Genomic DNA, 17183 nt, shown 5'->3' on the forward strand with positions numbered 1-17183 from the left:
CGGGGCGGGGGGCTCGGATCTGTCGCCGCCCGATGCGGGAGCGCCGCCGAGCCGCGCACCGGGGTCAAGGCGTCCCCGAGGCGCCAGCCCGCAGGTTTCGGGGCAGGGCAGGGCAGGGGGAGCTGGCAGGAGCCGGGCAGATCGGATGGCACGGTGGCCATGGCAACGGCACGGCGTAGGTGGACCGAGCACAATGGGGACGCGCACGGTAAGGCCGGCCCCGCTCCCCGCCGCGCCCCGCGCTCGGCCGAGCCCCGCAGCTCCGGGGTGACCCCCCCGCTCCATCCGGCACCCCCAAACCCGGCAAAGATGGATAAACCCTTGAGAAACGCCAAGGACAAGGGCTGGCGTCCCCTCGTGGGGGGGCACAGCAGCCGCGTCCCCACCGCAGGGTCCCCGCGGGGGTCGCGGCAGCGCGGGGGGGGCTGAGCCCCCCCGTTCCCGGCAGAGCTGGGGGTGAGGAAGAGCCCGGCACGCTGCTGGAGCCCGCCCTGCCCTTCCTCTGTCCCCTCGTGTCCCCGCGGGCTGGCGGAGCCGCTCCGGCTGCTGCAGGGCTCTGTCCCCTCCCCGGAAAGCCACGGCGGGCAGCGGGACCGCGAGCCCCGGGGTCACCGGGAGAGGAGAGAAATTCGGGGTGGGAACAGCGGGAAACTTCAGGGCAGGGAGGGAGGGAGGGACAGACAGATGGACGGACGGACAGATGGATGGATAGAGGATGGATGATGGAGGGATGGATCCATGGATGATGGATGGATGGATGGATGGATGGATGGATGGATGGATGGATGGACGGATGGACAGGGATGGGGACATAGATGGATGATGGATGGATGATGGAGGGATGGATGGATGGATGGATGGATGGATGGATGGATGGATGGACGGACGGAGAGAGGGACGGGCAGAGGGATGGACGCGTTCACCCTGCCCATGTGTGAAGCAGGAATGCTCACAGCCCTTCCGGGGGGAGAACCAGGAGCCCGGCCGTGCCAAGGGGAGCATCCCCACCTCCAATTCCTGGCGGGCACCTCCCGGGCATCTCCCTGCCCGACTCCCACCAACTCATTCTGCCCCCCCGGCGCTGTCATCGCTGCTCCCAGCCTGGTTTTTACCCAATTCCTGGGGACTTCAAGACCCGCTTCCATAAAAAAACCCCAACCGAGGAGAAGAGGGTTGCCCCGCGGAGTTCAGCCTGACTCCAGCGCGCCCATTCCCAGCCAGCTGCTGGAACGAGCCGGGAATCGCTGCCGGGGAGGTTGGAATGAGGGAATCGATAGGGCCGGCTCCGGCTGCAGCCCCGGGGACACGCACACAGCGCTCGTGTTACTCGCGGCAGCCGCGCTCCACCATTTCAGCGCCTCCCGTCACTCTCCACCTCTGGAGACCAAGATGACACCGCGGGAAGAGCCCCGAGGGACCCCGCGTCGCCTGTGCCACCACGCTGCCGCCTCCCGTGCCGCCCCAGCCGGCGCTCACCGTCCCCACCGAGCGCCCCGGTGCCCCCAGAGCTGCCGTGCGGGGCAGCCCCAGCCCGGCCGGGCACCGCGGCGGTACCCAGGCCGTGTGCCGCCTCTTGCGGGCTTTGCAGGTGAGGTCGAGCCTTTCCTGCCGCCGCAGGGCTCCGCTTTGGGCGCAGCCCGCGGGAAGGACGCTCGGCCAGCTGAGCTGGAGGCGGCAGGGGCTGCGTGCCCCGGCCACCATCTGCCCCTCTCCGCTGCCCGAGGGGGGCACGGGGGATCGCTGTCCCCTGCCGGGACACGGGTGACAACGAGGAGCGGCCCTGTGACAGCGGGGGACGCGCAGGGGGGTGGCACGGCCACCGGCAGGGCTTTGCACGACCCCCTCTGCACCCCGAGGGGACAAGGGGAGCCCCCCCGGCTGCGGCACCGAAGGGCACGCAGGGACGATGGCAGCCACAAAGTGCCACCCCCTCCCCGCCGCGACACCGGGGACGGGGGGGGACCCCCGGGGACGGGGGGAGGCTGAAGGGAAAGGGGGGGCTGGGGAAGGAGGCGGGGGCGCTAAAGGAGAGGGGACGCCGGAGGGGCTGCGCCCGGTCTGGGGCCGGGGTAAGGACGCCCCCGGCTGCCGACGGGAACCGGGAGCGCGGGGTGGGAATTTTGGGGAGGGGGACACTGCGGTGGGTAGGAGCGACAGCAGCACAGCTGGGGCAGGGGACACCGGCGGGGAGCCGCAGCAGCGGGGGGCGCACACCGGCTCCGTCAGCGCCCGGAGGGATGCCCCCCGCTCCATCCCGCGCCATCCCGTTCCATCCCGTTCTATCCCGTTCCATCCCGCGCGTTCCTGCCCGGTACCTGCGGCAGGTGAGCGCTGCGGGTCGGGATCCGCAGCGCCGCTCGGCCCCGCTCGGCTCGGCTCGGCGGGGCACGTGGGGGAATAACGGGGAAATAATGGGGAAATAACCGGGAAATAACGGGGAAATAGCCGGGAAATAGCCGGGAAATAACCGGGAAATAACCGGGAAATAACGGGGATGGGGACAGGGATGGGGACATGGAAATACAGGGATGGGGACAGGGATATGGACATGGATAGGGACAGGGACAAGGGAGAGGGATGGGGACAGGGACAGGGAAATACAGGGATACGGACACGGATGGGGACAGGGAAACGCACACGGGCACACGCAGGGATGTGCACACGTGGATGTGCGTGTGGGTGTACACGGGGAGTCACACACTGCTGGATTCACAGCTGGATTCACACACAGCTGGATTCACACACAGCTGGATTCACACACAGCTGGATTCACAGCTGGATTCCCACCTGGATTCACAAACAGCTGGATTCACAAACAGCTGGATTCCCACACAGCTGGATTCACAGCTGGCTTCACACACTCCATCACCCAGCGGGCTCCCCCTGTGCCCGGGCTCTGCAGGACCCCCCTGTCCCGGTGCCACCTGTCCCAGTGCCACCTGTCCCGGTGCCACCTGTCCTGGTGCCACCTGTCCCGGTGCCACCTGTGTGCCCTGCGTGTTCCTCACAGCCCCGAGCGCCATCAGGAAAGGCAAAGGATTCCCGGGAGCAACGGATTTTTGCCAGGCTGGAAGGGATGTTGACATTTATGGAATGTTCCTTTTCACCTCTGCTGTTCTAAACTCCCTCAAATGGTTTTTGTTTTCCCTCCTTTTATTCCTTTTTAGATTTTTTCTTTTTCTTTTTATCTTATTTTTTTATTTTTATTTATTTTTTTTAAATCCCAATAAAACAGTAAAGCCTGTGACTCTGAAATCCCTTCCAGGCTCCTCTGGAATACCAAAGTGATTTTCGAACATTCCAGGCAGGGCTGGATCCCAATGTCATTTAAAGGTTGGCACCTGAGCTTCCCAGGATTTCTGGATTCCTGTTATTATTTACTGCCTGCCAGGGAAATGAAGGAAAAGAAGGTGGGTAAAGGAAAAAAAAAATGGTAGGATTTTGGGGTGTTTTGGTGGGGAATAAGCTGCAACCAAGCCCAAAAATCCAGGCTGAGTTTGGGAATAAAGGAGATAATTCCCAAATCCAGATCATTCCTTCACCTATAAAAATCCTCAGCAGCTTATCAGACCTGAGCCAACTCCAGCTGGATTTTTTCCTTTTTTTTTTTTTTTTCTTTTTTTTTACTGGGAAGCAGCCCTCCATGCCTGGACATGCCCCAAATGTGGATTGTGACAGCAAAGCCACCAACAATTATTGTCCCCTTAAATCCCTGTAATAATAGGGAAAAAAAATCCTATTTATTTACTGGGAAGCAGCCCACCATGCCTGGACATGCCCCAAATATGGATTGTGACAGCAAAGCCACCAACAATTATTGTCCCCTCACCAAAATTTGGAGGTTTGGATGCATTTGGGGGGCAGCAGCTCCCATGGCACTGGTTTTCCTGGCAAAGCTGGATTTCCTTCAGCAAGCCAGTTTTGGGAATTTGGGAATTTTGGGGCCTTTGTCCCCTGGGGATTTTTGGTATGATTTGAGGTTTCCTGCCAGGCGTGCTCCGGGTTCTGCTGCCCAGGGGGAGGTGGGGATTTACTGCTGCCACATCGGTGTCACCGGCGTGTCACCAGAGCCAAGTCAGGGCTTTGGGGTCCCCAGCACACCCCAAAAGAGGGATAGCCCCCCCCCCGCAAACAGCCCATCCCCAGGGCTCTGCTGTGCTCAGCAAAGGCCACCAGATGCGGGGGGATCCTCACACCTGGGGGGTTCTGCTCCCCACACCTGGGGGGTTCTGCTCCCCACACCTGGGGGATTCCCCTCCCCACACCTGGGGGATTCCCCTCCCCACACCTGGGGGATTCCCGTCCCCACACCGGGGGGGTTCTCCTCCCCACCCCTGGGGGGTTCTCCTCCCCACGCCCATCACTCTCTGTCGCACATAGAAGATTCTTCCCTCGGGGTTGGGGAATTCTCTCTCTCACCCCTGGAGAATTCTCTTCCTCACCCCTGTAAGATTCCCTTCCTCACCCTGGAATATTCTCCTTCTCACCCCTGGAATATTCTCCTTCTCACCAGTGGAATATTCTCCTTCTCACCCCTGGAATATTCCCTCCCTTCCCCGCGGAGGATGCTCCCCGGCCGCTGCCGCACCCACCCCCTTTTCACGCCCACCCAGCGCCCCCTCTCTCCTCTCCCCGTCCATCCCGAGGCGCCCCCAGCCCCTCCATCCCGGGAATCGCGCTCACCTGGTCCCGCAGGCGCTCCTGCTGCCCGCGCAGCGCCAGGGCGTGCTGCGGGTATTTGCTCTTCAGGTGGTCCATGAAGGCGTCCCGCTTGCGCTCCATCTCCGTCTTCTGGAGGCCGGTGAGCGCCTCCAGGCTCTGGGCGGCGATCACGGTGTGCCGGCGCTCCGAGGTGTGCACCAGCCCCACGTTGGAGAAGCGCCGGGTGCCGTTGCCCAGGGTGCGGTACTCGCGCGGGTACTCGGCATCGTCCGCGGAGATCATGTGCGAGCTCGTCCTGTCGGGATCTGCGCGGGCAGCGGGAGAGCACGGCGGGGTCAGGGGGCGACCCGGGCGTGGGGCAGGGCGGGGGGACAGTCCCCGGCTATGGGGCAGAGGGAGGGACAGTCCCCAGCCATGGGGCACAGGGAGGGACAGTCCCCGGCCATGGGGCAGTGACAGGGACAGTCCCCGGCCATGGGGCACAGGGGGGGACTCATCCTGTCGGGATCTGTGTGGGTACTGGGAGAGAACAGCGGGGTCAGGGGAGGGACACCTGACATGGGGCAGAGGGGGGATGGTCCCCCCCGACGTGGGGCAGGGATTGGGGACCGTCCCCGGCCATGGGGCAGAGGTGGGGGACGGTCCCTAGACAAGGGGAAAGGGGGGACAGTCCCCTCCGTGGGGCAGAGGTTGAAGGCTGGGATTTGGGGTTGGGGATTTCAGCAAGGAGCGATGGCAGAGGCTTGCTGGGAGTGGGATCATCCCTCAGGGGGTGCACACAGTGGGATCATCCCTCAGTGGGGTGCACACAGTGGGATCATCCCTCAGTGGGGTGCACACAGAGGGATCATCCCTCAATGGGGTGCAGGGAGTGGGATCATCCCTCAGGGAGTGCCCGGGGAAGGGGGTGGGTGCCGGGTTCGTCCCCCTGCGGTGGCAGCGCTGTCCCCACTCCCGGACATGAGGGGACAGCGGGGATGGAGGGGCCGGGGGATGCAGGGGCTGGGATCCCACCAAAGCCGCGATGATCGGAGCGAAACGGGAATGAAACAGCGCTGGGTGACTGAAAACAGCACGGACGGGACACGGGACAGGGACAGGAAACACGGGGGACACGGGGACACGGACACAGCTCCGCAGCGCGGACACACGGGGGACACGGACACAGGACAGAGCGAAAAGAAAATGAAATCAGGCAGGGTGGGGGGAGGGCAGTGTGTGCGGGCACTGGGCTGGGGAGGGGGACAGGACCCCCATGTCCCCCCCGAGACCCCAGCGGCGGCTCAGTGCCCATCCTGCAGTCATTGCTCACAGGGGCCAGCCCGGCCAGCGGGCACCGAGCCCGGGATTCCCGGGATGCTCTCGCTTATCCCAACCCTTCCCAGAGCCGGGGAACACCAGCCCCGGGATGCTCTGCCCCATCCCAGCCCTTCCCGGTGCCCGCGGGCACCAAACCCGGAATTCCCGGGACTCTCTTATCCCAGCCCCTTTTCGGTGCCCGGAAACACCAACCCCGGGTTCCCCGGGATGCTCTGCCCCTTCCCAGCCCTTCCCGGTGCCCGAGGGTACAAAACCCGGGATGCCCGGGATGCTCTGCCCCTTCCCAGCCCTTCCCGGTGCCCGAGGGTACAAAACCCGGGATGCCCGGGATGCTCTGCCCCTTCCCAGCCCTTCCCGGGGCTCAGCCCAGCCCGGGGAGGGCACAGGGGGACACACAGAGGGTCCCAGGAGCAGAGAGGTGACAAGGACTCGTCCTTTCGCTAATAGCTCATCCAGAGCACGCTGGGATCTGACTTCCAGGGAAGCCGCAAGAGCCGATGGATGCCTGGAAGTCCCCGCACGCTGCCAGCGCCTGGCACCGCCTCGGTGCCCGCGGCCCGAGGCCACCCCGCAGCCCCCGGCCCCTGCCCAGCCCCGTGCCCCCTGCGGGGCGGCTCCGGGACCCCAAAAAGCCACTTTGGGGGGTCTCACTCCATCTGGGAGCCGCTGTCCCCAGGCCTTGGAGCGGTGCCAGCCTGGCCCGAGGCCACGGGGCTGGCTTTGGCACCACCGGTGAATTTCGCAGCTCGTTCTGCGGGGTTCAGCCTCCTTCTCCTGCTCCCCTTTTAACCTTGAGCCACAATTCAGCTCCTGCTTTTTCCCGTGCCTTCCCTCCCCAGCTCCCGGTAAACAAATCATGGCGAGGTTTTTGTCCATTTTGCCTTTTTTTTTTTCTTTTTTTTTTTCCCTTTTCCCTCCATTATTTATCAGCCCAGCAGATCGGTTTGATATCAAACTGATAAGAAAACGTTATCAGGGGGGCCACGGCCGCGATTCCTCCGCTCAAGGTCGCACGAGAGGCTTTGTCACCAGCCCAGCAGGGACATCACGCGCTCGCAAACGCCACGGGGACATCCCAAAGCCTTCCCTCCTCCAAAATCCACCGGTGCAGCTCCGTCCCTCACAGCTCCGTCACCGAATGTCACCTTGGCCGGGTTGTCACCCCCTTTTCCCAGAAAACGGAGCTGGGATGTGGCAAGAGCTGAAGATCCCGTCCCTGCCTCGCTCTGCCGGGTCCCCGTGGCACTGGGGAGGTCACGGTGGCACCGGGGAGGTGACAGTGGCACCAGGGATGTCACGGTGGCACCAGGGAGGTCTTGGTGGCACTGGGAGGTCCCCGTGGCACCGGGGAGGTCACGGTGGCACCTCCACCACACCAAACACCCCAAACTCTCCCGGGGGAAGTGGCCCGAGGGGACCCTGATGGCCGAGGGGACACGGGCATGGCACCGCTCCCAGCGGCTGCCGAATTCCAGCCCTGATGGGCAATCCCGCTGGAGCAGCTCGTCCTGACCCCCTCGGGACCCCCAGGAGCTGCCTGCCCCTCTCCCCGCTCCCCTCACCGCCCCACAACGCGCGTTCCTCACTGGGAAGTGCAGATCCAAGCTGGAAAACTCCTCCCCTGCCTCGGCCGCTCTGCCCAGCCCCGGGTGCGCGATCCCAGAGCAGAAATTTGGGCAGGAGCTGCTCCCAGCACCCAACACCCAGCGCAGCCACAGCCTCGGAGCCCTTGGAAAGCTCCGGAGCCCCCTCGGGAGCAGCCAGGGGGCTGCTCGGGGTGGGCGATCGCACCCTGCGCCAGCCCCGCTGTGCTCCGAGCGCACCAAAACAACCCCTGAGGAATGCCGGGTCCTGACGCCGCAGAACTCCCGGATTTCTCCCATCCCACGGGAATTCTGTGCCCGGGGATGGGGATGAAGGCGCGCCCGGCCAGCCGCAGCTGCAGCAGAGGGAGCTGCAGCTCCTCATCCTCCCGGAGCCGGAGGAAGCTGCAGGGACGGGGATTTTGGGGGTGACAGAGGGGGTTTGTTCCCCGCCACCACCTCCCGGTCCTGCTCCAGCCCCGCCGCAGCAGCGCCGGGCTGAGGCCGCGTTTGCAGCTCCTTCCCGGCTCCCCCCGCCTGGCGATCAGCATGCGGCTCCCCGCTCGCTAATTACACGCTCCGGGAGCGGAACGCGCCAGCTCCGCTCGCCCGCTCCGAGGGATGATCTGAACAGGGGCAGGGAGGAGCTGCAGCCCCCCAGGGGCTCTGCCAGCCCCGGATCCCGCTGCCCTCTCCATCCCCGCGACGCGGGGCCAGCGAGGATGAGGCGGCCCCGACCCCGCAACATCGCAAATGCTGTGACCCGAGACCCCCTCCCAGGACAGGGGAGGAAAAGTCGCCGCAGCCACGTGCGCTGGCCTCGTGTCAGCGCTCCGGAGATGCCACCAGAGATGCCATCCGGAGATGCCACCCGCAGCGGGCAGGGATGGTCCCGCAAGGAAACAGCCTGGGGGGCTCGTCTGGGGAAAGGAACCTGAAACCCTCAGGGCCAGGCAGAAGGAAAGGCTGTTAATCCTTCCCTCCTGCGGATAATTCCACCTCAAACCTCCCACAAAGTTTTTTTCCCCTCCTCCTCCAGCAGTTCAGGAACGCAGCGGTGCGCACACGGCCGCCGCAGATCCCTGGAAAGTGCTTCCCGAGGCTGCTTCCAAGTAGGTCACTGGGGTGGCAGAGCCGGCCGGAGCCTCCCCGAGCTGCCCAGCCCATCGGGACACCCTGCGGGCCGTGTCCCCCCCAGGGGACCGTCCCCCGGCTTACCCGCGGGCGCAGCGCGGCTCCCACGGCGGCCGGGCAGCGGCTCGGGGGGCGCGGAGGGGGCAGCGCTCCGCTCGGCGGGGGCTGCGGGCGGCTCCCTGGCCGGGCGCAGGGCTCCCACGACGGCCAGGATGCCGCGGTAGATCCTGGCCAGCCCCTCTCCGAGCAGAGGGAGGTTGAGGGAACGCGGTTCTCTTTGCCGATTCATCCACCCATCGTCCCCACCTGCCAGCAGAGGTGTCACCCGTGCCGGGGCCGGAGCCCCGGGCTGCTAGCAGGGCACGGCCATCACGTCCTTCCCGGGAAAACAGCGGTACCGGAGGCACCGGTTTGGGTGGAAATCTTCAGGAACGGCGTTGGCAGGAGCTCCTGAGAGGCAGGGCAGGGAAAGGCCCCCAAAAAGAGGAGCGGCTGCGGGATCCGGCTGGGATCCCCCCTTTAGCAGCGGGGTTTATCATCCAGAGGAATGTCTCAAGCCCAGTTTATTACTGCAGTCCCATCAATCTTCATGAGGCGGCGAAACCTCGCGCGGGTCGCGGCGAGCGATCAGCGGAGCGTGGAGAATCGCCCGAGAAAGCGCTCGCACAAAAAGGGGCGAGGGGAGGGGAGGCGGGGAGTGCATTTGGGGAGAGAGGCAGCCGGGAGGGTGGGAGCCCCTCGGAGCGATGCGGCTCCCCCGCGCCCGGCCATTAGCGCGGCCGGAAGAGCGGGATGCTCCCGCTTCCTCCCGGAGGCTGCTCTGCCGCACTGCCCGGCGCCCAGCGAGCCTGCCCGGCTCCCGGAGCCCTGCCCGGTGCTAACCCCTTCCGTGCCGCGCTGCCGGGAGTGGGAGGAGGCGTGGGGAGAGCGGGGGGAGCTGCTGCGCCGCGCGGTTTAACTCGTGTGGTGCTGCAGAGCCGGCCCTGGAGATGCGCGCCCTGCCGGAGTCGCGCCTGTGGGAAATCAGGGAATTCTGGAGTGGTGTGAGGTGGGAAAATCAGACAGATCCCAGCCCTGCCGCGGGCGGGGCGATTCCACCTCGCCAGGTGGCTCAGAGTCACCGGCCGAGCCATTGCTGTCCCGCCCCTGGCTCCGCCACCTTGGTGTCCACTCATTTTGGGATGGTCAAGCGTCTTCCAGGACCCGCCCTCACACCCCAAAAGTGCTGGGAGCTGCCCACATGCTGAAGTTATCCAAGCAAAGGCGAGCCCAGGAGCAGGGACAAGGCAGGCGACACCGGGGGACAGCGGTGTCCCCCGCCACCGCCATGTCCCCGACAGGGCCAACCCTGGCCGGGTCTGGCCACTTAAAGCCAATTCCCAGGGAATTCCAGCCTTGGGGCTGCGGGAATGCCGGGAGCGGGGCACGGTCCATCCCAGCACGGGAATGTGGGAGTGAGGGGACTGCAGGGTGTCCTTGTCCCTCTCACAGCGGCACAGGAGCTAAAGCTGCCGGTGACCGGGATGAAAATTCCCCATCCTCCCCTCGCTGCCGGGCTCATGGAGCGGCCATCAAATCCCTTGGGAAGAGCCAGGTGACGCCAAGGCCACCCGCAGGGGACCGTGAGCACCCAGCAGGGGACAAACCTCCCCGGGATGTCCCCCGCGATGTCCCCCGGGATGCGGGAATTGTTCTCCAGCCTCATCCCCTCTTCCCAAGGATCCCTGCCGGGGCTCAGCGGGCTCCCCGCCGCGCCTTTCACTCCCAACTTCCAGTGGAACGGCGGAAAATTAAACATCCCCCCCATACAAACACACACACAGCTCCGCTGGGAACTTCCCAGACGGGACCCCGCAGATCCCACTTGGCTCTGGGCAGGGGCACCGTGCCCGCTCACGGTGCCAGTCCGGATTCTCCGCGGGAAATCCTGGGATCCTGCCCGTTCCCAGCCCTGGGCGCCGCCTTCTCCCCGCCCGCATCCCACAAATTCCCAGCCCGGAGCGGCGCCGGGACACGGAGCTCGCCCCAAGGCTGCAGCTCGGAGGGGCTCAGCTGGCATCGCCCCTGGCACTGCCCTGCCAGGCGGCTCCTTCCCTCGGGAAGCGCCGAAGGCACCGGATAAATCCTGCGTGTCACTTGTCAGAACCCAAAGCGAAGGGAGAGATCCCATCTGGCCGGCCCTGGAAAAAGCAGCCGCCACTTTTTCCCACCTCGCCGGGTGTGATCGCGCCCACGCGCCCACATGGAGACGGGAGACGAGTTCACCTCCCAAAATCCCGGGGATCCAGTGCCAAGGGAAGGGCCGGCACACCTGGATGCTCGCTTGGAGCTGTGCAGCAAGGAGCACGCCGAGGAAAAATGAGGGGCAGAGGGTGGGAAGGGCAAATTCCAGCTGGGAGAACCTGGAAAATCTTCCCACTGTCCTTGGCAAGTGGAGGGAAAATGAGGGGCAGAGGGAATGAGGGAAGGAGAAATTCCAGCTGGAAAATCTTCCCACTGCCCTCGGCAAGCCAAGGAAAAATGAGAAGCAAAGGGTGGGAAGGGCAAATTCCAGCTGGGAGAGCTGGGAAAATCTTCCCGCTGCCCTCGGCTCCGTGTCCAGCCGCTGGCTGGAGGCTGAGCCGGGCATTCCAGGCGCATGGAAAACATCCCTGCCCGGGGCAGAGCCACCGGGAGGAGGAGGACGGAGCCCTGCGTGCCCTGGCAAGGGTGACATCCTCGGCTGGCAGGGCTGGCGACGTGCCAGCAGCTTGGGGACGCGGGATAAAAATAAAGGCGAGGCCAGGGCAGGCTCCCACAGAAGGCGCTTTGTGGTCTCGTCGCCACCCCCGCGGCACAGCCGGGACCTGGCAGCTGCCATGGGAATGGCCCGGGGACCTCCTTGGCACAGGGAAACTGAGGCACGGAGGAGACACACACGGGTCCGGCTGCTGAGCGGGGAGGGAGTCAAACCCGGGGTGGGAGCAGGGGGAAAACACGATCCGAATTGAAAGGATTTTCCCAGGATTTTGGGTCCTGGCAGGCTCCGTGCGGGGCGGGTGAGGATGTGGGGCCGTGACTCAGCCGTGTCAGCTCGTCTGGGGAAGCAGAGCCAACTCCCCCTGTCCCAGGTGGCTCCTGGGACACTCCCAGGGATCCAGGGGCAGCCCCAGCTTCTCCAGGAATTCCATCCCAGCCCCTCCTCACCCTCCCAGGGAGGAATTCCTTCCCAAAATCCCATCCAAACCCCGTCACATCCATGACAGGAGGAACGGGAGGGAGCAGCGGAAGGGACTGTGACCCTCCAGTCTGGCCCGAGGCCGCCAGCAGCTGCCAGGGCAAAGCCCAGAGCCGGGCACGGGGCCTTTGGCATCCCAAATCCCACTCCATGAGGGATGGATCCTCACAGGGAGGCCACGAGGGGAGGGTCCAAGCCAAACCCTCAGCATTTCCAACCCTTTGCCCCACAAGCCTGGGGGTTTCCAAAGGGCTCAATTCCATGAGGGAGCATTCAGAGAGGGGATTTTTCCTGGCTCAGAGGGCTTGGGACCACGGCAATCCCACAGCCATGCTCAGCCCAGCCCCATCCTTGGCACAGGAGACCCAGCTCGCCCAAATCTTGGCTCTGCCACCCCCACGATGGGCTCAGAGCCCACCCCGGAGCTCAGCAGCTCCATCCACAGCACCGAGCCGTGATCCCACATCCTCCGGGCAGGATTTGGGTGGCACTGCCCCTTTGGGTGACTCCTGCTGGGAGCTGGGCACCGCCAGGCGTGGGAGAGCCTGGGAAAAGCTGGGTGGGTGTCCCGGGGGGGCCGGGAATGCTCCCGGCGGGGGTGTGGAGAGCAGCCCCTATTTCTGGGCACACAGGTAGCACGCTGATGCTTGGTCACCGCCTGCCGTGCCAGCCCGGTTAGTCACAGCTCATTAAAAATCAGAAAAGCTGGGAAAAAAAAATATCTCAGAGCCTCGGCTGAGGCCTCCGAGATGCAGGAAAACGTGCTCAGGGATGGAAAACACGGGGTGAAATCCTGCAAGGATTCGCTGTCAGCCTGAGCAGCCACGGGACAGGGACGCTGCGGGGACATGTGACACATCCCCCTGGCCGCGGGGACACCGAGCCGGTCCCTCCAGGGCTGGTGGCACACCCCTCCTCGAGACGCTGCGGGTGACACGAGGACAGTGCCAGCGCGCTGTGCCACCCCTCGGCCCGCTGAGCACACCCTGCTGTCCCCTGCTGTCCCCTGCTGTCCCATCCTGCCCTGCCGGGCACAGCGGGGGCACAGCCGCGTCCCCCCCGCCCGCCGCCTCCCACCAGCGGCAGCCAGAGCTGTCCAGGCAGCGGGGTTTAGTCAAGCAAAAGGAGGGCAGCAGCAGCTGCCGGCAGCCCTGCGCCTCCTCCTCCTCCTTCCTTCAGAGCCGGGCACGGCGCAGCCCACGCCATCTGTGCCCACCTGTGAGGGGCTGGGGCCACCCCAGGCCACCCCAGAGGTCACCTGTGAGGGGCTGGGGCCACCCCAGGCCACCCCAGAGGTCATCTGTGAGGGGCTGGAGCCACCCCCCAGCCCCCACCGTGCACCAGTTGCTGGGCAGAGGCCACCTGTGAGGGACTGGGATCCTCAGGTCACCCCCGAGCCCACCTGTGAGGGGCTGGGACTGTCCCCAGGTTGGGCCTTCTGTCCCCCCCACGGGGCAGTATCCACCTGTGAGGGCCTGGGACCACCCCCAGACCATTCCAGAGCCCCCTGTGAGGGTCCGAGACCACCCCACCCCCTCCATCGATCACTCCCGGGGCACAGCTCACCCCCGGGACCCTGCGGACCCTGCACCCCCCCTTCCCCACGTGCCCCCCTAACTCCAGACTATTCCAGATCTCCCTGTGAGGGGCTGGGACCATTCCCAGACCATTCCAGAGCCCCCTGTGAGGGGCTGGGACCACCCCCAGACCATTCCAGAGCCCCCTGTGAGGGTCCGAGACCATCCCCAGATCATTCCAGAGCCCCCTGTGAGGGTCCGAGACCATCCCCAGACCATTCCAGAGCCCCCTGTGAGGGTCCGAGACCACCCCACCCCCTCCATCGATCACTCCCGGGGCACAGCTCACCCCCGGGACCCTGCGGACCCTGCACCCCCCCTTCCCCACGTGCCCCCCGGTCCGTACCCACGAGCAGCGCTGGCAGCCGGCAGTCCCCGGGCTGGCTGGCTCTGGCCGGCTCCCGCAGCCTCGCCGCGGCTCGGGGGGAAGCTCCAGGGGGCTGCTTTGCCCGGCGGGGCAGCATGGCTGGGGCAGCGGCAGGCGGCTCGGCTCGGAGCGCGGCTCGCCGATCTGCGCGACAAACACACGCGGCTCATGGCACCTGCTCAGCCCGGGCCGGGCACGCTCTCGCTGAGCATTTCGGCGTTCAAAGCCGAGCTCCGGGCCCGCGGGGTCCGCTCCGAGCCGCCGGATCGGGCTGCGCTGGCTGCCGGTGCCAACTGAACGCGGGGTGCGCTCCTTACCGAGCGAGGGGAGGGTGGCACCGACCTGATCGCGCAGCTCTGACCTCGCAGGCGTGCGGCGGCTGTCACCTCGCATCCAGCGCCGCCGCTGTCACCTCAAACCCAGCGCCGCCACCGCCGCCTCAAACGCGGCGCCGAGTCCTCCGCGCCGGGGAGCGGAGCCGCAGCGCGGCCGGGATGCTGCGAGCGCTCCCCGCGGCTGTCCCCGCGCTACCGAGGGGCTCCCAGAGCCGTCTCCACGGCCGGCATTCCCTGCTCCCGCTCCTCCGCCAGCTCCCATCGCTTCCCCTCACATCCTGGCCCTGCCCTGGCTACTTTCCCCCCTTCCCGGTTTGTCCCTCCGCTCGCTCCGCTGGGCGCGGACGCTTCTCGCTGTTTTCCGCCGTTTCGGAGCTCCCTGCGGGTCCCCCGGGGATTTTTTTTCCCTCCCCTCCTTCCCCTGGAAATGTCAGCGTGCCCCCTCAAACGCATCACATGGGCCGGGCAGTGCCAGCAGCCGGGCAGGGCCATCAGTGCCCGGATTGTCCCCCTGCCCTCCCCGTGTCCCTGGCGGTGACACCGCGGGGTGCTGCCACCACCCCCAGGAGCCAGGATGTCGCTGATGTCACCGAGCTGCGCAGCCCTGGGCACGGACACCCCGAAATGTCCCCGCTGCCAGCCCGCGGCTGATCCCCGCGGCAGCTCAGGGAAGGAATTCCAGAGGTTTCTGGGTTTGTCCCAGAGGTTTCTGGGTTTTCCCAAAGGTTTTCTGGGTTTATCCCAGAGGTTTTCTGGGTTTATCCCCAGAGGTTTCTGGGTTTGTCCAGACGTTTTCTGGGTTTATCCCCACTGCTTTTCCCGGTTTGTCCCCCAGAACTAACCCCCCTGGTTTGTCCCCAGGACACAGCGCTGGTCACTGCAGGCAGGGTCAGGCCACCACCTCCATGGACGGCATTGACTATTCCCGAAATTCCCAGGGTGAGGGGGTGATCCCGAAGGAAGGAGGAGCAGTGAACACCTGAGGGGTGCAGCCTGCTCCTCCCACTCCTCCCAAACCCATTAAACCATCCCTGCCCCCACATTTTGGGGGGTTTCACGCGGTGCCCCCCCCAGGGCTCCGGGGAGATGCTGCCCCAGCCAAAGGGACCCCAAACCCAACCTCGCCCCACCCCACAGGGCTGTGACCCCCCAGGTCACATTCAGTCCAAATGCTGATGCCACAGGATTAAAAATCTTGGAGTCTGGGATCAATAAGGCTGGAAAAGGCCGCCAAGCATTCCCCCAGCGCTGATGTGTCACTGTGTCCCCAAGTGCCACCTCCACGTGACCTTTAACCCCCTGTGGTGACTCCACACCTTGCCGGGCAGCTCTGCCAACATTTTCCATGAGGAAATTGTCCCTAATATCCAATTTAAACTTCCCTTGGTGCCTTTCCTGTCATCCCAAACCCACCAGGACACTCGTGTCCTGTGGTCCTGTCACGCTGGAAGGCCCCACCCATCTCAGCACTTCCAACTTTTCCCAGTTTCCTTCATTTTTTCCAGCACTGGGAAGAGGCTTTGAGAATTTAAATCTTATTTCTGCCTGCTCCATTCCCGGCTCCAGGTGGGAAGAGCTGGGAATTCAGGAGTGCTCACACCCCCTTGGATTTTCCCCATTTTTGATGCGGGGGAAACTGAGGCACGGACAGAGCAGGGCCGGGAGCGCTCCTGGCTCCCAGCCCAGGGCGAGAAGGGAGAAACTCCAGAGGCCTGAGCTCCTCTTGGAGCCTCTCCAGGCTCCCCAGCAGCCGCAGCCGTGAGTCACAGCTGGCACAGGCGGCACTCACGACACCAGGAACCTTCCCAAAAGATTCCTTCTCCTCGCAGCTGAGCGCTCTGGGCCGGTTCCCGCGCCCCACACGCACCGCGGGGGATTTTTCCCCTTCTCTCCCTCGCTTTGGGGCCGAGGGGATCTTTCCCCCGTTACTATCCCATATTATCCACGTGAGGTTGATTCCTGCCTGGAGGAGAGGTGGGAATTGGGAAGAGCTGCAGGGTGTCCATGAGGCAATTCCCGGGAAAAAGCTGCTAAAAGCAGCCCCAACACGCCGGGGTGAGACATCGGCATTCACACCTGCGCTCCCGGACACGATTTCCCTCTCAGCAGCCCCCGGGGAGCCGCTGGATGCTCCGTTCATTCCCGCTCCTTTCCCGCTCCTCTCCCGCTCCCGGCCCACCCTCGGTGGATCCCGGAGCTCCTCGTGATGCCCTAAGCTTCAGTTTTTATGGTTTTCATGTTCTGTGCTGCTTTAGTGAGCAGTTAAGGCTTGAGAAGGCCTCACCCCGAGCTCCCAAAGCCCCCAGAGCTGCACAAGGAGGCCTGGCCGTGCCCTGGGGCTGGGATGGGGACAGTGGGACAGTCACAGATTGGGGCTGGGATGGGGACAGTCATGGATCAGGGCTGGGATGGGGACAGTGGGACAGTCACAGATTGAGGTTGGGATGGGGACAGTGGGACAGTCACAGATCAGGGCTGGGATGGGGACAGTGACGGATCAGGGTTGGGGTGGGAACAGTGGCACAGTCACGGATCAGGGCTGGGATGGGCACAGTCACAGATCAGGGTTGGGGTGGGAACAGTGGCACAGTCACGGATCAGGACTGCGGGCGCCCTCCCGGAGCTGGCACACACAGCGGGGCTTTGTGCCCTCGCCCAGTCTATAGAGCAATATTCACACAGGCCGTGCCCTCACAGCGGCACAGAGGGGCCTTTGTGTCGCCAGCACGGCCACCAGAGATGGGGACAAACAGCGCTGGAGGGGGAGGATCGGGGATGGCACAGAGGGACAGAGGGGTTACCCAGGAGGGCAGGGACACTGGGAGGCCAAAAAAGCTCAGCCAAACTGCCCATGGCTGGGTCAGCCCAGCACAGCTCGGGGGGGTGCCAGGTGGGGATGGATGGACGCGCCCATGGGTGGTGCCAGGTGGGAATGGCTGTGCCCATCCCTGCGGGATGGCAGTGCCAGGTGGGGAGGGATGTGCCCCA

The 17183-nt window shown here is 64.9% G+C and overlaps 1 protein-coding gene across 1 annotated transcript in view; it reads right to left on the minus strand.

The window, feature by feature from the left end:
• SRCIN1 (SRC kinase signaling inhibitor 1) overlaps nt 1-14323 on the minus strand; it is a 46396-nt gene extending 32073 nt beyond the window's left edge. Inside the window, exons 1-3 of the mRNA XM_041471600.1 lie at nt 14203-14323; nt 13840-14004; nt 4684-4967 (exon numbers count right to left, since the gene is read on the minus strand). Of these exons, the coding sequence (XP_041327534.1) occupies nt 4684-4967; nt 13840-13957 (402 nt within the window). The 5' untranslated portion in view covers nt 13958-14004; nt 14203-14323. The remainder of the gene's footprint in view (nt 1-4683; nt 4968-13839; nt 14005-14202) is intronic.
• Between the last annotated feature and the right edge of the window lie 2860 nt (nt 14324-17183).

Source organism: Pyrgilauda ruficollis, unplaced genomic scaffold (assembly GCF_017590135.1).
Source record: "Pyrgilauda ruficollis isolate IOZ18807 unplaced genomic scaffold, ASM1759013v1 scaffold270, whole genome shotgun sequence".
NCBI lineage: Eukaryota > Metazoa > Chordata > Aves > Passeriformes > Passeridae > Pyrgilauda > Pyrgilauda ruficollis.